Genomic DNA, 23545 nt, shown 5'->3' on the forward strand with positions numbered 1-23545 from the left:
GGAAGCCTCCCTTCGCTATCCTCCTCCTCCTTTGAGGCGGTGGGCTTCTTCTCCGTCCCGTCCCCCACCAATAAGGTCCCTAGGGGTTGTAAAGCAAGCCAGGCCATTTAGCACCGACCTCATTCATTTCCAGCAGCTGGCTCACTTCAAGCCCTGTGAAAAATATCATCACCATTATTATTATTATTATTATTATTATTATTATTATTATTATTATTATTTACAGGTAGGTAGCCATGTTGGTCTGATGCAGTCAAAACAAAATAAAAAAATCCTTCCAGTAGCACCTATGACAAACTTAGTTGGTCTCTAAGGTGTGCTACTGGAAGGATTTTATTATTTATTTATTTATTTATTTATTAGTACTACTGCTGCTGCCCTCCACCCATAGCTAGCATAGATACCAGACTTTTAGAAGACAGCTGTTTAGGGAAGCTTTTAATGTTCAATAGATTATTGCATTTTAATGTTCTTTTGGAAGCTTCCCAGAGTAGCTGGGGAAACTCAGCCAAATGGCCGGGGTATAAATATGTTGTTGTTGTTGTTGTTTGTTGTTATTGTTTATTATCAGGGCAGCTCACAGCCTGAAACTACTAAGCACATGCTAAAAACTAGAACAAAGGCAAACCAAACCAAGCCAGCAACCCTCCTTCTCCCTTATTTGTGAAACAAGTCTGTTAGTTGCCTATCCGACTGAAAAGAAAAAGGCACTGAAGGTTTTTAAGATCAATGCAAGCTAAAAAGCATTGCAAGGGGTTGGGCTAGATGACTCACAGGGTCCCTTCCAATTCTACGTTTTTCTGAAAAACACACATGCACGACCCAACTATGGTCCCTCTGACAGTCCTCGCCCCAAGCAACTGTGTGTGAGATTTGCTTCCCAGAAAGTGTGCCTTGTCTTGGTACCTGTGGTTTCTGGTCTCTCCTCAGCCCCCTCCCCCCAATCTATTCATATTCCTTTCTCCCTAATCTTCAATATTACATTTTCGTCTGGTTGACACGATAAAACAGGAACCCCTAATTCCCAACTGTGTTTCTTACTTCTTCTACTCAGAAGTAAGGTCCTATTTGATTCAGCAGGGCTTACTCAGGTAAGTGCAGTTAAGGCTGCAGCCTTTGTAACTCAAGTTTTGGGTCCTTTTTAGGTTCAGGATGTCACTGCTTTACATCCACACCCACCCCAAACCCCACAATATTGAAAACTTCTGCTTTGTACTTGAACACAAATTGGCCGGGAACTTCATTCCCTGTGTCTTCATGCAGGAAGGAAGAAAAGGTGGGAAAGAGAGGCCAGGAATAAAGAGAGGGATCCCAGCCCATAATCTGGCTGCTGCATTGCGGACCAGTTTCCCATTCGTCTCCAAGGGCAGCTCCACACGGAGGTCACTGCAGCAATCCCCTCGCACCCAGAGCATGGCATCCCAGGACCACATCCTCTCTGTCCCGAAGGGATTGTTGCTGGAAAACCAGCCAAGCCAGAAATGGGCGCTGCTACTCACTGAGACTCCAGGGACCTTGGCATCCATGGCTATGTGTGTGTTAAGCTGTCTAACAGAATAATAATAATAAATTACCCGCTTAAATTTCAAGGGAGATGTATTGGGCCCCACCCACCTGGCCCTCAGTGGGTTGGCCAGATACATACCTGGCCTTCAGAGCAAAGAAAAAGGGACCCCACCCCAGGAGTCTGTCTTGAGAGTGGCAGAGTCCAAGTGCAAGAAAAGGAGACAGAAGCAGGGGAGTGGGGGGGGAGCAACTCCTGAGGACCCCCGGATGAGGACCCCCACTAGAGCCAAGCATCCATTTTTCACAAGATAGAAATGACTCCCTTGTCAGTCAGTTCTGATTTCATGCATTGATTGGAAGGCAGGACAAAACAGGCTGATTCATCTCCCAGAAATCCCTTCAGTTGCCTCCACATTTTGCATTGCAAGAGGGCTAGAGACTTACTTCTGTCCCTCTTCCTCATCCTCTTTCTTTTCAGAAAGATAACTACGGTTTGGGCTGTAGTGCAGTCCAGCCCTGGTTCCTAGCAAGACGCATCCATGCTTGCTTCAGGGAACCATTTCCTTCTCCTGATATTATACAACTTTTGTAACAGAACTTTGCTTTGTAGGATTTGCTAGAGCTTCTCATTCAGACAGACAGAAATTGGCAGAAGAGCAAAGGGTTCCTTCCGATCTCTCAGAGGCTTCCTGAGAGCACAGATGGATGATCAAGACTCAGCTGGCCCTGAAGCAGGAAGAGGCCATGCCATCCAAACTGGGACCAGTGGGGGATTCTGGGAGAACCCAGTGCAGAAGATCCTGGGTGAGGAGGACACCCTCCGCTCAGAGGGGCAGAGCCGGCAGTTGAGGCAGTTCTGCTGCCTGGAGGCCAAAGGACCCCGAGAGGTTTGCAACCAAATCTACCACCTCTGTCGTCAATGGCTGAAGCCAGAAAGGCACACAAAAGCTGAGATGCTGGACCTGGTGATCTTGGAGCAGTTCCTGGCTGTCCTTCCCCCGGAGATGGAGAGCTGGGTGAGGGAATGCGGAGCGGAGACCAGTTCCCAGGCGGTGGCCCTGGCCGAAGGTTTCCTCCTGAGTCAGGCAGAGGAGAGAAAGCAGGTGAGAGAGACTTTCCTCTGGATACTCCCAAGGGGGTCCAAACAGGACAGAGAACATCCCATAATGCTCCACTGATGGCCGATTCTTTTTCTAGGAAGGCATCCATGGAATGAGGTCTAACACCCTTAATTTTTTTGTCTTTGTCATCCTGTTTCTAATATTTCTCCCCATTCATTTTCTGTTTTGAATCCTTGTTGCTCTTTCAGGAAAAGGATCATTTTGGGGAAATGGACCTGGATTCCTGTGAGGCAGAGAGGCCTCCGTTGGGCACCAGAGAGAGGCCACTAGGTAAGGAGGGAGGAGTTTTTTCTGTTGGTTTTCCAACTAATCTGTGGATTCTTTTCAAGTCTTATTAGTTGACTGGCAAGCACTTATTATTTGACTCGCCAGATCCCAGTTACTATTTCCTCCACCACCCAAAGATCCCAAGACTTATTAGTTGACTGGAAAGCACTTGTGGAGTATTCTGCTCACAAGGTTGCCCTTTCATTTTTACTGCTTTACACTTAGCTACTTGTACAGATCTGAAACAATCTATTCATTGAACCTCTTGGAATTCTTTAAGGTGCTACTGAAGGAATTTTTTTATTAAGCATTTAAGAGGTAAGTGGTTGATTCTGTGTAGATAAATTTGCCAAGGAAGAATGGGATTAAAGTTTTTTCCTCAACTCTGTCTATTAATTTTGTAACATTTTCCCTGTGGAGAAAAGTCATATTATCTCTGCAGACACAAATTCACACTTTTGAGAACTGCAGAAACAAACATCTCTGATAATATCTTCTCGTTAGAAAAACTGCCCCAAATAATCTTACAGAAACCTCTGGAACTGCATGACATTGTGAATAGATTAATGGAATTCATTTACAAAAAAATGTAAACTTTGCATACCATGCCTCATGCTACATAATTAAAAACAAATCCTTATTTTTCTTTCTATCTATCTATCTATCTATCTGTCTGTCTGTCTTTAGAAAGATTGTTCCTCCAAAAGCTATTTATTTTTTGAAAATTCAGATTGGAATATTTAAAAATCCAATTTATTCATTTATTTATTTTAAAAAAACCTTTTGATATATATTTTTAATCATTGCTTTTCTAATCCACCCTGGTTTTGAAACTAATGTGGGTTCTTTTCATCTTTTGTTGGGGGGAGATAGTTGGGGCCAAGAGCCCAGAGGAGGGGAGATATATTTCTGCACAACTAATATCTGAAATGCGCCCAAACTTTCAAATGCACTCTGGGCCTCCCCCTTACCTTTTTCCTCTTGCAGGTGACACAGTGATACTGGCTAGACCTCTTCATCCATCTTTGAATGGGGACAGAAGAGAAGCAGCGGCTGTGGAACCAGATCAGGTCAGGGGAAGCTGCCTTGTAGGGACAGAGGCCAAGGGCTGGAAAGATGTCTTAGGTCAAGGAGTGGTGGAGAACAACAGTGTGGTCTCAGAGGAGGACATTTCCCTTTTTCTTTTAGGGTCCAGTGTGCTTTGAAGACGTCGCTGTTCGTTTTACGGACGAGGAGTGGGCGTTGCTGGATCCTGACCAGAGAGCTCTGCATAAGGACGTCATGGAGGAGAATCGTGGGATCGTGGCCTCTCTTGGTAAGGCTCCCTCTGGGATCATAATATCTGTTTTTAGATTCAAAACCTCATATATTTTCAAAGAGTTCAACAGTGCCCCCTTAAAACACCTGGGATTTCAATATTCCCACAATAAACCTTGAACAGTAAATTACTATTTTGGGGGGTTGCAGCTTCCTCCAGTTGCAGCTTCTTAAACAAGGATCAGGCTGGCATCAACTGCCCAGGCCATTTTAACTGTAAACTTCAGAGTTGTTAGGGAAGTTGATGTAGCTTCTGAAGGTTTTCTGTTTTTGCTCTTGTCAGCCTTTGGTTGACCAAAGAGAAGACTGACGTTAGAAATGGAGGGGATGCCATGATGGAACAAAACAAAATCCATTCGAGAGAAGAGCCAGGCTGATCTAATCACAGGTTGAACCCCGTTAAAAATGCACCCAACCCTTCACTAAAACCATCCATCTAACCCACTTCTGTTATTCCTCTATGACCAGTGTTAACAAGTATTCTTCATTAATTTCTCCCTGAGGCTCTGATCCATTTCTCTTCATTGTAGATAATGATGGACTGGAAATCAAGAACAAGGGTGACCATGACAAAATCCCCACAATGGAGAAGCCGTATCAATATATTGAAAGTGAGGGAAGTTCCCATTTTTCTTCCCATCAAAGAAATCCCATTGGGAAGAAACCATATCAGTACATCAAATGTGGAAAGAGCTTCAGTCAAAGCACCCATCTCACTTCCCATCAAATAATTCATACAGGAGATAAACCCTATCAGTGTGTGGAATGTGGAAAGAGCTTCAGTCAAAGCTCCAGTCTCACTTCCCATCAAAGAATTCATAGAGGGGAGAAACCCTATCAGTGTGTGAAATGTGGAAAGAGTTTTAGTCAGAGTGGCCATCTCACTATCCATCAAAGAATTCATACAGGGGAGAAACCCTATCAGTGTGTGGAATGTGGAAAGAGCTTCAGTGACAGCTCCGCTCTGTGTTCCCATCAGAGAATTCATACAGGAGAGAAACCCTATCAGTGTGTAGAATGTGGAAAGAGCTTTAGTCAGAGTGGCCATCTCACTATCCATCAAAGAATTCATACAGGGGAGAAACCCTATCGGTGTGTGGAATGTGGAAAGAGCTTCAGTGTCAGCTCCGCTCTGTGTTCCCATCAGAGAATTCATACAGGAAAGAAACCCTATCAGTGTGTGGAATGTGGAAAGAGCTTTAGTCAGAGTGGCCATCTCACTATCCATCAAAGAATTCATACAGGGGAGAAACCCTATCAGTGTGTGGAATGTGGAAAAAGCTTCAGTGACAGCTCCGCTCTGTGTTCCCACCAGAGAATTCATACAGGAAAGAAACCCTATCAGTGTGTGGAATGTGGAAAGAGCTTTAGTCAGAGTGGCCATCTCACTATCCATCAAAGAATTCATACAGGGGAGAAACCCTATCAGTGTGTGGAATGTGGAAAAAGCTTCAGTGGCAGCTCCGCTCTGTGTTCCCACCAGAGAATTCATACAGGAGAGAAACCCTATCAGTGTGTAGAATGTGGAAAGAGCTTCAGCCATAGCTCCTCTCTCACCTCCCACCAAAGAATTCATACAGGGGAGAAACCATATCAGTGTGAGAAATGTGGAAAGAGCTTCAGTGACAGTTCTGCTCTGTGTTCCCATCAGAGAATTCATGCAGGAGAGAAACCCTATCAGTGCGCAGAATATGGAAAGAGCTTCAGGAAGACCACCGATCTCACTTCCCATCAGAGAATTCATATAGGGGAGAAACCCTATCAGTGTGTGGAATGTGGAAAGAGCTTCAGCTGTAGCTCCTCTCTCAGTTCCCATCAAAGAATTCATACTGGGGAGAAACCCTATCAGTGCGTGGAATGTGGAAAGAGCTTCAGTCAGAGCTCCCATCTCACTTCCCATCAAAGAATTCATAGAGGGGAGAAACCCTATCAGTGTCTGGAATGTGTAAAGAGCTTCAGTAAGAAGTACAGTCTCACTTCCCACCAAAGAATTCATACAGGGGAGAAACCCTATAAGTGTCTGGAATGTGGAAAGAGCTTCAGTAGGAAGTTCATTCTCACTTCCCATCAAAGAATTCATACAGGGGAGAAACCCTATCAGTGTGTTGAATGTGGAAAGAGCTTCAGTACGAGGTCCAGTCTCACTTCCCATCAAAGAATTCATACTGGGGAGAAACCCTATCAGTGTCTGGAATGTGGAAAGAGCTTCAGCCATAGCTCCTCTCTCACCTCCCACCAAAGTTTTCATACAGGGGAGAAACCAGATTAGTGCTTGGAATGCGGAAAGAGCTTCAGAATAAAAGGCTTTCTCAGTTACCATCAAAGAATCCATTGAAAGTGTGGAAAACCCTTCGTTGTACAGCTTTTAGTGCCAGGGGAGAGCGCACCTCTTTAGCCAGGCCTTTGACTGACTGACATCTAATGTGGTTTTAAAATGTGGTTGGGAGGTGGATTACTGATGTGTATTTTGTTTTTATATTGTGTTTTTATGTTGTACCTGTCCTGAGACCCGTGGGTGTAAGAAATAAGAGCCAATTCTTAGAGGCCGAGGGGTCTTTGCCCCCACATAAAATATTTTGGGGGGCCACGCCCCAGTCCATTCCAATGGCATGCATGCATCATGTGACAAGGGCAGGAATAGTACCACTTTATTCTGCCTTGGTCAGGCCCCAGCTAGAATATTGTGTTCAATTCTGGGCACCACGATTTAAATATCTTAAATTTTCTTTGCCAGAGAAAATCAAGAAGGTGGAGGAACACAATCCATATTCCTTTTATAACACACAGCCAATGTTTATTGAACACAATATTTATTGATGATGACTTACTGTACCCAACCCTAACCCTGCGGAAAGCCATTTAATTAGACTTTCATTTGATTCTGACCTGTTTTTAGGAGGTAATTTGATTATTGTTTGATTTTATGTTATAATTTTGATGTTAGCCGCCCTGAGCTAACAGACTCCCCCCTGAGGGCGGGAGAGAAATAAAAGGTGGTTGTTGTTGTTGTTAAATTGTTAAGAGTGTTGCAGGAATCCACCCAGCACTCATGGGAAAATGTATTGTGGTCTTCTGGAATACAGTGGTACCTCGGGTTATAGACATCTCGGGTTCCAGACACTTCAGGTTACAGACTCCACTAACCCGGAAGTAATACCTCGGGTTAAGAACTTTACCTTCTGTTGATGCCAGCCAAAGTTGAGCTCCAAAAACCTTAAGATGCTTAACAAAAGGCTTTTTCTGAAACAGAACCTCATAAGGTGAGCATTTCATACCTTTTGAGATCTTTCTGTTCAAATGATAACAGGAGGTTGATAGGCTCTCAGCCCAATTCTCTTGTAAACAAACATTCAGTTTTGCCATCATGAAGAAAATTCATCCTTTCACAAAATTCTTTGAACCTTGCTAAGGTTTGCTGAGGCTTTTGCATTGTGTAAATCCATCCATACTTAGAGTATGAATCTATGAACAGCATGTAATACTTGGCTTTGCCTCTAGACTGCAGCAAAGGCCCTAAAACATCATCATAAACTCGCTGAAAACATCTCGTGACTGTCTGTTTGGCCTTTGTGTCCTTGGACATCTCAGCACCTGTAAGAGAAATGTCAACATTTTGAGCATTACAATCGTGGGGGGGGGGGAGGACAGTAAAAACAATTCATCTTTTCCTTTTTCTGCAGTGAAGACAAGCTCCCCATCTTTGGAGACCACGCATTGTCTCTTGTGCATATTGGGTTCAAAACCCTTCTCTGTGAGTTGATGCACGCTCAGCAAATTGAACTGAAGACCTGGAACATAATAGACATTGTTTATTGTCAGCTGTAAACTCTGCCAATAAACAGATCCACATCCGGACGATTTGAGATGCTTTCCATCTGCTTGTGTCACGTTGTAGTCCAGCTTCTTAAATGTCTGGAATAAACGCTTATTTCCAGTCATGTGGTTTGAGGCACCACTGTCTATTACAAAAGAAAGGTCAGTGTCTGACACGCCTTGTGTAAGCAATGCAAACGTACGCGCTGCTTGGGGTTTGGCACGACCCTTGCCTGCAGCCCCAGTGGCCTGTTGGCTCTCCTTGGGACCTTTTTTGGGGGGGCTTCCTGCAGGTTTTAAGACTGTGCCCTTTGCACCCACAGTTCGTGCAGCGTACAACTTTGAGAGCGTGTGCTTGCTCTGTTGAGGCATTTGGTGGGGATGATGTCATCTTGGATCCATTCCCTTCACTGGCCTCTTGAGCACCACAGCGATCCTCCTCATTAAGTAATGTGGAGCAGATTCTATTGATGGGTTAAATCCCTCACTGGGAGGGCCCTGAGTTGAGACGCTATGGAGGCGTAGCCATCATGCAGGCTATTAAGAATCATTAAACAAAACATGTCTTCTTGCAATTGCATGCCGCGTTGAGCTAATTGGCTTCTCAACTCTTTCATCTGCGTGAGATGAGATTGCAAATATAATTGAATAATATGATAAATAAGGATCAGGCGGGATTTCTCCCAAATAGATTTATGTATGATAATATCAGGAACATCATTAATATCTTAGAGCATTTAGGTTTGAGGTTCAATAAAAAAAGTCGCAATTAATAATAAATAATGAGATAACAGGAGGAATACAAATACAGAGAGGAACTAGGCAAGGCTGTCCACTATCCCCGTTATTATTTATTTTATGTTTGGAATTTTTATTGAAAAACCTGAGGGAAGAAACCAGGATAAAGGGTATAAAAATTGGAAAAGATATACACAAGGTTAAAGCATTTGCGGATGACGTCATAGTTAGTGTGGAAGACCCAGTCGAAAGCATCCCAAGAACCATTGAAAAAATTAGAGAATTTGGTGAGTTAGCAGGATTTGATATAAATATGAAAAAGACAAATTTGATAACCAAGAATATGTCAAAAGAGGAAAACAGGCAATTAAAAGAAATAACAGGCTTGGAGGTGGTAAAGAAAATATTTAAATATTTGGGAATATGGATAACAAACAACACAAATAATTTGGTAAAAGATAATTATATAAAAGTCTGGAAGGAGGTAAAGAGGGATCTGGAAAATTGGAATACATTAAATTTGACACTATTAGGTAAAATAGCTGCAGTAAATTTTTATTTTTATTTTTTGAAAAAACCTTTATTTACTTATAAAAATTACAGAAAAAAAATCATAAGAAAATACATACAAAAGCACATATTATTCAATTACACAAACAAAACAAAACAAAACAAAATATATATAGCAAGTAAACAATAATAGCTGCAGTAAAAATGAACGTCCTGCCGCGAATGCTTTTCTTGTTCCAGATGCTACCGATATTGGGTATGGGGAATAACATCTTTAAACAATGGAGAACGGATTTGATAAAATTCATATGGAATAAAAAAGTAGCTAGGATAAATTACAAATTATTAACAGAGTCAAAAGAGAGGGGGGGGATTGGCTTTACCAAATCTCAAATTATATCATGATGTGGCAAGTTTTTTATGGTTAAAAGATTGGATTACCCTAAAAAATCATGAAATATTAGATCTTGAAGGAATTGGCAATAAATTTAGTTGGCATGCCTACTTAGTGGATGGGAAGGTCAGAGTACACAAAGGGTTCAACAATCATCTAATCAAGAAGTCCCTCTTAAAAACTTGGGAAAACTATAGACGATTGCTGGAACCAAAAACACCGAAATGGGCATCGCCAATTGAAATAATTACAATAAAGACATTAAATTCAGATGGAAAATGGGGGAAGTATGTAGATTTATTGGAAGAAAAGGAAGGCAAATTTAGACTCAAAAAATATGAAGAAATAAAACAATATTTAACAGGGTGGTTGCAGTATCATCAAATAAACAGCAGATTTAAGGAGGACTACTCCAAAAATGGCTTCCAGATTGAACCCTCCTTATTAGAAATTAACTTATTGCAAGGGGATCGGAAAATTATAACCAAGATGTACAAGGTGTTATTGGAATGGGAATTAAAGGATGAAGCAGTAAAGGAGACGGTGACCAAATGGGCGATAGATCTGGGGAAACCCATAGAAATGGAGAGCTGGAAAAGGTTATGGAAAATCTCGTGGAGATTCATGGCGTCAGAGGGGATTAAGGAAAACATGGTTAAAATGTTTTACAAGTGGTACCTCACGCCGGTAAAAATAAATAAAATGTACAGAACTAAAGACAACCTCTGTTGGAGATGTAAGAAAGAAGTAGGGACATTTGTACATATATGGTGGCATTGTGACAAAGTTAAATTATTTTGGAATGTAATATTGGAGGAATTGAAAAAGATATGTAAATATAACATTAAAAGAAGTCCAGAATTTTTTCTATTAGGAATGGTAGGGGAGGATATCAAAAAACAAGATGAAAAAATATGTTTATATGCCATAGCAGCAGCAAGAATCCTATTGGCAAAATATTGGAAAAAAGAAGAAACTCCCAATATCAAAGAGTGGCAAGAAAAATTATTAGGCTATGTGGAATTAGATAAATTAACAAATGTAATTAGGGGAGGTAGTGGGGAAAACTTTGTCCAAAATTGGGGGGAAATTGGAGAGTATCTTAAAAAGCAGTGCCCCATGATAAAAACTTGGATTTGCTTTTAACACCTCGCATAGAGTGAAATTTGAATAACAAAAGAAACAGTGCAAAAAGGTTGTTGTTTAGTCGTTTAGTCCGACTCTTCGTGACCCCATGGACCAGAGCACGCCAGGCACTCCTGTCTTCCACTGCCTCCCGCAGTTTGGTCAAACTCATGTTCGTAGCTTCGAGAACACTGTCCAACCATCTCGTCCTCTGTCGTCCCCTTCTCCTAGTGCCCTCCATCTTTCCCAACATCAGGGTCTTTTCCAGGGAGTCTTCTCTTCTCATGAGGTGGCCAAAGTATTAGAGCCTCAGCTTCAGGATCTGTCCTTCCAGGTAGCACTCAGGGCTGATTTCCTTCAGAAGGGATAGGTTTGATCTTCTTGTAGTCCATGGGACTCTCAAGAGTCTCCTCCAGCACCATAATTCAAAAGCATCCATTCTTTGGCGATCAGCCTTCTTTATGGTCCAGCTCTCACTTCCATACATCACTACTGGGGAAACCCTAGCTTTAACTATACGGACCTTTGTAGGCAAGGTGATGTCTCTGCTTTTTAAGATGCTGTCTAGGTTTGTCATTGCTTTTCTCCCAAGAAGCAGGCGTCTTTTAATTTCGTGACTGCTGTCACCATCTGCAGTGATCAAGGAGCCCAAGAAAGTAAAATCTCTCACTGCCTCCATTTCTTCCCCTTCTATTTGCCAGGAGGTGATGGGACCAGTGGCCATGATCTTGGTTTTTTTGATGTTGAGCTTCAGACCATATTTTGCACTCTCCTCTTTCACCCTCATTAAAAGGTTCTTTAATTCCTCCTCACTTTCTGCCATCAAGGTTGTGTCATCTGCATATCTGAGGTTGTTGATATTTCTTCCGGCAATCTTAATTCCGTCTTGGGATTCATCTAGTCCAGCCTTTCGCATGATGAATTCTGCATATAAGTTAAATAAGCAGGGAGACAAGATACAACCGTGTCGTACTCCTTTCCCAATTTTGAACCAAAGGCTTTTGCATAGTCGATGAAGCAGAAGTAGAAGTCTTTCTGGAACTCTCTAGCTTTCTCCATAATCCAGCGCATGTTTGCTATTTGGTCTCTGGTTCCTCTGCCCCTTCGAAATCCAGCTTGCACTTCTGGGAGTTCTCGGTCCACATACTGCCTAAGCCTGCCTTGTAGAATTTTAAGCATAACCTTGCTAGCGTGTGAAATGAGCGCAATTGTGCGGTAGTTGGAGCATTCTTTGGCACTGCCCTTCTTTGGAATTGGGATGTAGACTGATCTTCTCCAATCCTCTGGCCATTGCTGAGTTTTCCAAACTTGCTGGCATATTGGGTGTAGCACCTTAACAGCATCATCTTTTAAAATTTTAAATAGTTCAGCTGGAATATCATCACTTCCACTGGCCTTGTTATTAGCAATGCTTTCTAAGGCCCATTTGACTTCACTCTCCAAGATGTCTGGCTCAAGGTCAGCAACCACACTACCTGGGGTGTATGAGACCTCCATATCTTCTGCAAAAAGGTATGAAGCTGTTAACCCAGGTAGAGGACAAGCGGAAGTCAGTTGTCCCCACTGCACCCCCCCCCCAGGGTGCAGTGGGGAGACTGTTGGGATCCACAGAATGCTGTGTGAGATAGTAAGTCTGCAGGCCTGAGTGTACTACAGGTAGTAAAGTGAAACTGGCTGATGCAATACTTTCTATGGGAGTGCTGGGTCAGAATGACTCAGCAGTAATGTGCTGTCAGTTGATTGGCTGTCAGTGGTTTAAAAGGGAAACCTTTCCTGAAATGGTTACAGGTAGGTAGCCGTGTTGGTCTGGATCGAAGTAAAATAAAAAAAATTCCTTCAGTAGCACCTTAAAGACCAACTAAGTTTTTATTTTGGTATGAGCTTTCGTGTGCATGCACACTTCTTCAGATACAGTGAAATGGAAGTTTCCAGGCACTTATGTAGAGAAGGGGTGGGGAGGGGTGGGGATGGGGAGGGGGGATCACTCAGAAGGGTGGTGGAAATGGGTGATTGACTGACTGATAGCTGTTGATGACCGCAAACGACTGCAAATGGTTTTGCATGAAAAAGCAAGGGTGGAGATGGCTGAAGATCGCTTATCATGTATAATGAGATAAGAACCCGATATCTCTGTTCAAACCAGGTCCCTCCATGGTTTTGAGCTTGGTGATAAGTTGCAATTCAGCTTATCACCAAGCTCAAAACCATGGAGGGACCTGGTTTGAACAGAGATATCGGGTTCTTATCTCATTATACATGATAAGCGATCTTCAGCCATCTCCACCCTTGCTTTTTCATGCAAAACCATTTGCAGTCGTTTGCGGTCATCAACAGCTATCAGTCAGTCAATCACCCATTTCCACCACCCTTCTGAGTGATCCCCCCTCCCCATCCCCACCCCTCCCCACCCCTTCTCTACATAAGTGCCTGGAAACTTCCATTTCACTGTATCTGAAGAAGTGTGCATGCACACGAAAGCTCATACCAAAATAAAAACTTAGTTGGTCTTTAAGGTGCTACTGAAGGAATTTTTTTTACTTTCCTGAAATGACTGTGGTATGGTGGTGTTGTAGAAGGGTGTGGTCAGTGAGAGGTTTAGAGAGTGTATGAACTGCTTGTGTATGAACTGCCTGTAGATATTTGTATATAGCTCACAATAAATATACTGCACTAAAGAAACTGGAACTCTTAACATCTCTGCTAAAGCACCGTGAAGGTATATTAGCATAAAAAGCATGCATAAGAAAGTATTACTCATTAATGATGAGAATATAATTTATTTATTTTGAACTTCGCTTGGTTCCTCCTTGGTAGCCAGTGTGATTTTTTCAGCAGGGCTAGAACTCAGGACTGGCTGCCTTGAGGGACATCTAAAAACAGTTTGGCAGGGGAAAGGTCTCCCTTGGGAGGTGGTGGGCTCTCCTTCCTTGGAGGTTTCTAAGCAGAGATCGGACGGCCACCTGCCATTAATGTTTTAGCTGAGATTCCTGCATTGCAGGAGCAGGACTAGATGACCCTAGGGTCCCCTCCTATCTCTCCTGAAATATACTCGGAGTCGAGAGTGAATTTCATGCTCTTTATTCAGCTTGTAGTAGCAAAAGGAGAAGAAGAGAAGGAATGGCTTTCGCAAAACATCTGCTTATATACATTATTTACACAATGGGCCTTGCGTGATTGGCTACTTCAGGGCTGCACCTGTAGGCCAATCAGGTTGCGGATTCACTTCTGCCAGCAGCTTGATTGGCTGCTCCTGCAGGCCAATCAGGTTGCTGATTCACTTCCACCTGGAGCTGGATTGGGTGGCTCCTGCGGACCAATCAGACTGCTGCATTCTGGATCCCTTTGTTCTTGGATTCAGCTCAGAACATAACACCTCCCATTCTGAATTCTAGGCTGAGGTTCCTTGCTTCCTGCAAAGCCCTTTCCCCTGCAAGTTGTTCCTTCACTTTCTGGCCAAGGGAGGGAGATGTTCAGAGTCCAACCAAGACCCCCAACCCCAAAAGTATATCTCAGCATTGACGTAGCCAGGGGGGCTGCTGCCCCCCCCATCCATAAAAAATAATAAATAGCTGAGGTTCTGCCAAGCGAGAGAGGGCTCAGCTGGGTGGACTCAGCTTTGCAAGGGTTAAAGGGAACTGAACTGTCTTCCTACAGGTAGGTAGCCGTGTTGGTCTGGATCGAAGTAAAATAAAAAAATTCCTTCAGTAGCACCTTAAAGACCAACTAAGTTTTTATTTTGGTATGAGCTTTCGTGTGCATGCACACTTGGTATCTGAAGAAGTGTGCATGCACACGAAAGCTCATACCAAAATAAAAACTTAGTTGGTCTTTAAGGTGCTACTGAAGGAATTTTTTTATTTTACTGTCTTCCTACAGAGGACAAGAAGCAGGGGGGGCAGGTCCTCCAGAGCCAAGGCCCCTCCCTCCCCAGTCCTTCACGCACAGGCGCAGCATAAATTAATAAGGCAGAGTCTTCATCAGTAAATGAATAAAACTTTACTGAGCTAAAATAAACTTGTTTGCAAATAAGAGCACAGTGAACAGAAGACTAAACTAGGCTAGAGAGCATACATGGAGCTCATTACAGTTCTTTCCTGGCTACACAAACACACACACACTGACACACACACAAATGAAGTGACTGAGTCTCCCTGCAAGAATACAGAGTGTTGTGTATTGAGTCAAAGGATTTTATATCTGTATTATTATTGTCTGTATTTGCATTAGGATAAAGTAACTGCCTTTTGGTTCCAGAGGGTACAGCTACTATTGGTTCATTTAAGCTGCTGTATTTGGATCCTCTGTCTTCTTGGTTTCCTCCAAAAGGCAGCACTGTGATTGCCTGATATTGTTCCCTCCAAAAGGTATCCTTTTCTAGCTAGTTCCCTGTCCCTATAAATGTAGCCTTCCTGCCCTCACAGTCAGTCTTGTTCACTTTAATAAAGAGCTGTTACTAGAGAACTGTCTCCAGCATGTTATGTCAAGAGAGCTGAAGCCTGAAATCACAAACCCCACGTCACAACACAGAGAATGGGTCGTTCTCAATATGAGTGACAGTGATTCAGCATGCTGAACGATTCCTGCAGCTTTTCAGCATTTCCCAACACTTTCTCGATTCCTCTACTGATTCTGTTCTCAAATACCTTTGTCGCATGAGCTCAGCTCAATTTGGAGGACAAGTGAGACAAAGGAGGAGAGCGAAAGTGTCGGCCGGAGCAAGGATACAATGGATCTGGTCTTGGCCCAATGTTAGCCTAGGTGGAAACTCCAGAAGGAAAGGAAAGGAAAGGAAAGCAGGAGGCGTCCCCCCAAAAAGCAATGCGCCAGGCCAGCCAGAGAGAAAAACGCGGAAGGCAGAGCTGGACGAGCTGGGCTTTGCAAGGGTTAAAGGGAAGCGAGCTGCCTTCCTAGAAAGGACAGGAAGCAAGGGGGGTCAGGTCCTCCAGAGCCAAGGCCCCTCCCTCCCTCCCCAGTCCTCCTTTCCTGCTTTTGGTGTCTCTCCTGCAAGGGCTGCATCGCTGTCCCCTCCCTCCTGGGATGATCGGGTGAGTCTCCTCTCTCCCCCCCCCCAAAGGGTGCAGTGGGGAGACGGGGGTCCCAGGGCTGCAGCAGGGGAGGGTGCCTGGGGGGCAAAGCCAAGTCAGGGAGGAGAAGATCCTGCCGGGGGGGGGGGGGCGAGGTCTGCAAGGCTCTCCTTCCTGGAGATCAGAGGATCCAAAACTCCCACCAAATCTCCCTTCTTCAAACAAAGGAGTCCCTAGGACTTTAACTCTGTGTTAGCCCCCCCCCCATTAAAATACCCACTAGGAGGAGGGAGGGAGGAAAGGTGGGAGAGAAAGGCCAGGAATAAAGAGAGGGATCCCAGCCCATAGTCTGGCTGCTGCATTGCGGACCAGTTTCCCATTCGTCTCCCAGGGCAGCTCCACACGGAGGCCACTGCAGCAATCCGCTCGCACCCAGAGCATGGCATCCCAGGACCACATCCTCTCTGTCCCAAAGGGATTGTTGCTGGAAAACCGGCCAGAAATCGGCGCTGCTGCTCACCGAACCTCCAGGGACCTTGACATCAATGGCTGTGTGTGTGTGTTAAGCTACCTAATAGAATAATAATACTAAATTACCTGCCTAAATTTCAAGGGAGATGTCTTTGTGCCCATCCACTTGGCCCTCAGAGGGTTGGCCAGATACATACCTGGCCCTTAGGGCAAAGAAAAAGGGAACCCACCCTAGGAGTCTGTCTGGACAGCAGCAGAGAGACCAAGTGCAAGAAAATGAGTCAGAAGCAGGGGAGGGGGGAGTAACTCATGAGGACTCCCAAGTGAAGACCCCCACTAGAGCCAATCATCCATTTTTCACAATATACAAATGACTCCCTTGTTAGTCAGTTCTGATTTCATGCATTGACTGGAAGGCAGGAGAAACCAGGCTGATTAATCTCACAGAAATCCCTACAGTTGCCTCCACATTTTGCATTGCTAGAGGGCTAGAGACTTACTTCTTCCCCTCTTCCTCCTCCTCTTTCTTTTCAGAAAGATAGGTCATGGGGTGTGCTGTAGTGTCTAGCTCTGGTTCCTAGTTCCTAGCAAGAAACATCCTTGCTTGCTTAGGGAACCATTTTTCTTCTACTGACAGACTAATTCTGTAACAGAACAATGTATTTGCTTTGTAGGATTTGCTAGAGCTTCTCGTTAAGACGGACAGAACTTGGCAGAAGACCAAAGGGTTCCTTCCGATATCTTAGAGGCTTCCTGAGAGCACAGATGGATGACCGAGACTCAGCTGGCCCTGAAGCAGGAAGAGGCCATGCCATCCAAACTGGGAGCAGTGGGGGATTCTGGGGAAACTCTGTGCAGAAGATCCTGGGTGAGGAGGACACCCTCCGCTCAGAGGTGCAGAGCCAGCAGTTGAGGCAGTTCTGCTGCCAGGAGGCCAAAGGACCCCGAGAGGTTTGCAGCCGACTCTACCACCTTGACCGTCAGTGGCTGAAGCCAGAAAGGCACACAAAAGCTGAGATGCTGGACCTGGTGATCTTCGAGCAGTTCCTGGCTGTCCTTCCCCCGGAGATGGAGAGCTGGGTGAGGGAATGCGGAGCAGAGACCAGTTCCCAGGCGGTGGCCCTGGCCGAAGGTTTCCTCCTGAGTCAGGCAGAGGAGAGAAAGCAGAAACAGAGAAAGCAGGTGAGAGAGACTTTCCTTTGAATACTCCCAAGGGGGTCCAAACAGGACAGAGAACATCCCATAATGCTCCACTGATGGCCCATTCTTTTTCTGGGAAGGCATCCATGGAATGAGATCTAACACCCTTAAATTTTTTGTCTTTGTCATCCTGTTTCTAATATTCATTTTCTGTTTTGAATCCTTGTTGCGCTTTCAGGAAAAGGATCATTTTGGGGAAATGGACCTGGATTCCTGTGTGGCAGAGAGGCCTCCGTCGGGCACCAGAGAGAGGCCGCTGGGTAAGGAGGGAGGAGTTTTTACTCTTGGTTTTCCAACTAATCTGTGGATTCTTTTCAAGTCTTATTAGTTGACTGGAAAGCACTTGTGGAGTATTCTGCTCACAAGGTTGCCCTTTCATTTTTACTGCTTTACACTTAGCTACTTGTGCAGATCTGAAACAATCTATTCGTTGAACCTCTTGGAATTTAAGAATTTAGCATTTAAGAGGTAAAGGGTTGATTCTGTGTAGATAAATTTGCAAAGGAAGAATGGGGTTAAAGTTTTTTCCTCAACTCTGTCTATTTATTTTGTAACATTTTTCCTGTGTAGAAAATGCATATTTATCTCTGCAGACACAAATTCACACTTTTGAGAACTGCAGAAAGAACCATCTCTGAGTTTATTTGGAATGGGGAAAAACCCAGAATAAAATATAAGATTATGATAGATCACAGAAACTGGGGGGGGGGGGTTGGACTACCAGATATGGAACTATATCATGACGCGGCAGCCCTAACTTGGATATAAGACTGGATGGAATTAAAAAACAATGACTTGTAAGATCTAGAAGGAGAGGGAATAGCCTTTGGGTGGCATTGGTACCTTTGGGTGGCATTGAGCCTTTGGGTGGCATTGAGAGAAAAAGTAAGTAAAAAAAAAATCTTCATGTTTAGTATTATAAGAAAATCTTTATACAAAGTGTGGCAGAAATACAGAAAATTCTTCGAACCCAGAACCCCCTGGTGGATATCGCCATTAGAAATCGTGGCAGTTAAAAGATGAAATACGGAAGGTGATTGGCCAACCTACAAAATTTTATTAGAATAAAAAGAAGTAATGAAAGGCACAAATACAGGATGGGAGACACCTGGCTTGAGAGCAGTACATGTGAAAAGGATCTGTGGTAGACCACATGTGGTAGACCACAAACAGTTCAAGAAGGATACTGACAAGCTGGAACGTGTCCAGAGGAGGGCAACGAAAATGGTCAAAGGCCTGGAAACGATGCCTTATGAGGAACGGCTTAGGGAGCTGGGTATGTTTAGCCTGGAGAAGAGAAGGTCAAGGGGTGATATGATAGCCATGTTCAAATATATAAAAGGATGTCATATAGAGGAGGGAGAGAGGTTGTTTTCTGCTGCTCCAGAGAAGCGGACACGGAGCAACGGATTCAAACTACAAGAAAGAAGATTCCACCTAAACATTAGGAAGAACTTCCTGACAGTAAGAGCTCTTTGGCAGTGGAATTTGCTGCCAAGGAGTGTGGTGGAGTCTCCTTCTTTGGAGGTCTTTAAGCAGAGGCTTGACAGGCATATGTCAAGAATGCTCGGCAGGGGGTTGGACTGGATGGCCCTGTGGTCTCTTCCAACTCTACGATTCTATGATTCTATGAATATTAAAGTTAAAAGATTATACAGAGATTAAAAGTCATTTTAGTAGTTGGTTACAATATTTTCAAGTAAATCAGAGGTTCCAACAGGATAAAAAAAAATGGATTTGCGAAAGAAACCTCAAAATTAGATCATCACCCGCATTATCACTTTTAATTTGTATACCGCCTTTCTATCATACAATACTCAAAGCGGTTTACAAGCTGAAGAAACAGAATCTAATGCAATACAAAACAACCTTATAACAATCTAATGCAATACAAAAATATGATAATAAAACATAGCTTTAAAATAAGCAATCAAATAATGTAATGTTCAACAATCATTACAATAGTATAGAATAATATCAGCATATGAAAATTAAACAGAAACCCACTCTTAACATTTACAATAAATAATTTCAAAACAATAATCAATAAAACAACAGCAAGCCACAGTGCATAAAACAATACAATACAAATTGAAAAATAGAGACTGGAGGGTGAGGCAAGGCAGGTGGAAGGAGGCCTTGCCTGATGGAGTCTCTCCTCTCCCAGTTCTTCCTCCAGGCACAGCTTCCCACAGAGTCCCAGGGCCGGAGGGGGGCGAGGCAAGGCAGGTGGAAGGAGGCCTTGCCTGATGGAGTCTCTCCCCTCACAGTTATTGGGATCTAAGGACAAACATATAAAAAAATATATCAAATTTTATTGGCATGGGAAACAGAAGTGGAGCTAACAAGAAGTTCAATGATTAGATGGGGTCATGATCTGGGAAAAACAATAATGATGAACAATTGGGAAAACCTGTGGGAGATGGATTCAAAATGTACACCTAATTATGACATAAAGGAAAATTTGTTAAAAATGCAAAATAGGTGGCATTTAACCCCAGACTTTGGCCACTTTGGCCACCTCATGAGAAGAGAAGAATCCTTGGAAAAGACTCTGATGTTGGGAAAGATTGAGGGCACTAGGAGAAGGGGACGACAGAGGACAAGATGGTTGGACAGTGTTCTTGAAGCTACGAACATGAGTTTGACCAAACTACGGGAGGCAGTGCAAGACAGGAGTGCCTGGCGTGCTATGGTCCATGGGGTCACGAAGAGTCGGACACGACTAAACGACTAAACAACAAACAACAACAACCCCAGACAAATCGGCAAAGATGTATCCAGGTGTTAGTAACCAATGTTGGAGATGCCAAGGTGAGACAGGCTCTTATATCCACATGTGGTGGAAATGTAAACACATCATGGTGTTCTGGGAAGAAGTATTTAGGGAACTTTAAAAAATGGTAAAATACTCCTTTAAGAAAAAGCTGGAGATGTTCTTGTTAGGCATGCTGGGAGAAGATATTAAACCAATGGACAGATGCCTAGTAAGTTATGCCACAGCAGCGGCAAGGCTATTAATAGCAAAAGAATGGAAGTCTCAAAAGGTAGCAACCAAGGAGGAGTGGCAAATTAAATTATTTATGTATTGTAATTTGGCAACAAAATATGAAGAGGTCAAGGGAATTAAGAAAGAAGAGTGGTGAGAATTGGAAATCATTCATGGATTACATTAAGTACCAGGTGGAGAAACCAAATCTTCTCCCGGAATGTTAAACGCTCAAATAAATAAAAGACAGAGAGAGAGGAAAAGGATGTGAGAATGGAAAAAGGATATAAGATGTAAGAAGAAGAAAACAGGAAAGCAAGATAGAACAAAAGATGATTAAGATTAACATTATAAAAGAGAAAAAGTGGAAAAAGTAATCAAAGTGTGTAGACAGGAAAAATAGATAATACAGCTTAGTGAAGGTTGGGAAGTAGGGAATATTGTCAAATAAAGAAACACACAATGAATTCGTGTCATATAGTGAGATTTTATAGCTAATGCAGCTGACTTGTTTGGTACATAATTTTGTTCATTTATTTTATTTTGTTTGATCATTTGTATTTATTCTTTTGAATATTTTCTTTGTATATTTTATTTGTGTAAATCTAATAAAGTTATTAAAAATTTAAAAAGAAAGAAAGAAATAGTCTTACAGAAACCTCTGGAACTGCATGACATTGTGAATGGATTAATGGAATTCATTTACAAAAAAATGTAAACTTTGCATATAAAGGCTCATGCTACATAATTAAAAACAAATCCTCATTTCCATTATAGAAGATAGATAGATAGATAGATAGATAGATAGATAGATAGATAGATAGATAGATAGATAGAAAACTATCTTTCGAAAGATTGTTCCTCCAAAAGCTATTTATTTTTTAAAAAATCAGATTTGAATATTTAAAAATCCAATTTAATTTTTTTTAAAAAAACCTTTAAATATATTTTTTAATTATTGCTTTTCTAATCCACCCTGGTTTTGAAACTAATCTTTGGGTTCTTTTCATCTTTTGTTGGGGGGAGATAGTTGGGGCCAAGAGCCCAGAGGAGGGGAGATATATTTCTGCACAACTAATATCTGAAATGCGCCCAAACTTTCAAATGCACTCAGCAGGCAATACTTTCTCTTCAGTTTGAGATGCACTGATTCACCTGAGAGAGAAGCAGGCACTCTGGGCCTCCCCCTTACCTATTTTCTCTTGCAGGTGACACAGTGATACTGGATAGACCTCTTCATCCATCTTTGAATGGGGACAGAAGAGAAGCAGCGGCTGTGGAACTAGATCAGGTCAGGGGAAGCTGCCTTGTGGGGACAGAGTACAAGGAGCGGAACAATGTTATAGCTCAAGGAAGAAAATAAAAAAATTCCTTCCAGTAGCACCTTAGAGACCAACTAATTTTGTCATTGGTGTGAGCTTTCGTGTGCATGCACAATTCTTCAGATACACTGCAACGGAAGTCACGAGACCCTTATATATAGTGAGAGGTTGGGGAGGGTTATTACTCAGAAGAATATGGAGCAGATGATTCAGCAGGGGAAACACAGCCCAGAATAAGTAAGGGGGTAGTACAAAAATACTTGGCTAGTTTAGATGTATTCAAGTCTCCAGGGCCAGATGAACTACATCCAAGAGTATTAAAAGAACTGGCAGAGGTGATTTCAGAACCACTGGCAATAATCTTTGAAAATTCCTGGAGAACAGGCGAAGTTCCAGCAGACTGGAGGAGGGCAAATGTTGTCCCTATTTTCAAAAAGGGGAAAAGAGAGGACCCAAACAATTACTGCCCAGTCAGCCTGACATCAATACCAGGAAAGATTCTAGAGCAGATCATTAAGCAAACGGTCTGTGAGCACCTAGAAAGAAACTCTGTGATCACTAAAAGTCCCTTCACCCGCCCCGGCGATCGCGGAGGGGGAGGAGAGGATCAGAGCAGCCCGATTTCGGGCTGCTCCGACCCCCTCCTCCCACTCCTCGACCAGCAAGGGCGAGGGGGCGTCAGGATCAGCCCGAAATCGGGCTGCTCCGACTCCCTCCTCCCCCTCTGCGATCGCCGGGGCGGGTGGGGGGAAAGCCCCAGAGCTGCGCAAAGCGGTTGCCTGGCTTTCCCTCTGCCCGCCCCACAGCCAGCCGGCTAGAAGGGACGTCTCCCTTCTCCCTGGCTGGCTGTGGGGCGGGCGGAGGGAAAGCCAGGCAACCGCTTTGTGCGGCTCTGGGGCTTTCCCTCCGCCCGCCCAACAGCCAGCAAGGGAGAAGGGAGACGGCACCGGGCGGGCAGCGGGGCAGGCAACTGCCCCCTCCTGCCCCCTCTGCCTACGCCCATGGGGTGAAAGGTTGCTTTCTGCTGCTCCAGAGAAGCGGACACGGAGCAATGGATTCAAACGACAAGAAAGAAGATTCCACCTAAACATTAGGAAGAACTTCCTGACAATAAGAGCTCTTCGGCAGTGGAATTTGCTACCAAGGAGTCTCCTTCTTTGGAGGTCTTTAAGCAGAGGCTTGACAGGCATATGTCAAGAATGCTTTGATGGTGTTTCCTGCTCGGCAGTGGGTTGGACTGGATGGCCCTTGTGGTCTCTTCCAACTCTATGATTCTATGAATATTAAAGTTAAAAGATTATACAGAAATTAAAAGTCATGATTCTATTAATACAAAAATAACAATGCAGGAGATTCAAATGGCAATAAAACGTACGAAGCAAGGCAAAGCTCCAGGACCGAAAGGTTTTACAGCAAAATATTATAAAACTCTTAATGGAGAATTGACACCTGTTCTTTGGGAGGTGATGAATAATATTTTGAAAGAAGGGACGATCCCGAATACGTGGAAAGAGGCATATATACAGTGGAACCTCGGTTTACGAACACCTCGGTTTAAGAATTTTCGGTTTACGAACGCCACGGACCCATCTGGAACGGATTAATTCACTTTCCATTACTTTCAATGGGAAAGTTCGCTTCAGTTTATGAACGCTTCAGTTTAAGTACTCCGCGGACCATCTGGAACAGATTAATCCAACTCTATTATTCTATGATTCTAGGGTGGTGGGAATGGGTGATTGGCTGAA

At 43.4% G+C, this 23545-nt stretch overlaps 2 protein-coding genes and 1 pseudogene across 2 annotated transcripts; all 3 read left to right on the plus strand.

Annotated features, from left to right (window-relative positions):
* LOC132592083 (zinc finger protein 850-like) overlaps nt 1-23545 on the plus strand; it is a 236806-nt pseudogene that overhangs the window by 180966 nt on the left and 32295 nt on the right.
* Nucleotides 1763-2888, plus strand: LOC132592079 (zinc finger and SCAN domain-containing protein 16-like). The gene has a single exon (XM_060274174.1). It carries the CDS (start codon nt 2208-2210, stop codon nt 2682-2684), a length of 477 nt encoding a protein of 158 aa, XP_060130157.1. The 5' UTR covers nt 1763-2207; the 3' UTR covers nt 2685-2888.
* Nucleotides 15751-22338, plus strand: ZNF705E (Putative zinc finger protein 705EP). Its single transcript, XM_060274169.1, has 4 exons — nt 15751-15836; nt 16961-17468; nt 17665-17746; nt 21684-22338. Exons 2-4 carry the CDS (start codon nt 17052-17054, stop codon nt 21836-21838), a joined length of 654 nt encoding a protein of 217 aa, XP_060130152.1. The 5' UTR covers nt 15751-15836; nt 16961-17051; the 3' UTR covers nt 21839-22338.

Source organism: Zootoca vivipara, chromosome 4 (assembly GCF_963506605.1).
Source record: "Zootoca vivipara chromosome 4, rZooViv1.1, whole genome shotgun sequence".
Classification (NCBI taxonomy): Eukaryota; Metazoa; Chordata; class Lepidosauria; order Squamata; family Lacertidae; genus Zootoca; species Zootoca vivipara.

Coding starts and splice junctions, on each gene's coding strand:
- LOC132592079 (XM_060274174.1), top strand. CDS start 2,208: ATGGATGATCAAGACTCAGCTGGCCCTGAAGCAGGAAGAGGCCATGCC.
- ZNF705E (XM_060274169.1), top strand. CDS start 17,052: ATGGATGACCGAGACTCAGCTGGCCCTGAAGCAGGAAGAGGCCATGCC. Junction 17,469..17,664: donor AGCAGAAACAGAGAAAGCAG/GTGAGAGAGACT, acceptor TTGCGCTTTCAG/GAAAAGGATCATTTTGGGGA. Junction 17,747..21,683: donor CACCAGAGAGAGGCCGCTGG/GTAAGGAGGGAG, acceptor TTTCTCTTGCAG/GTGACACAGTGATACTGGAT.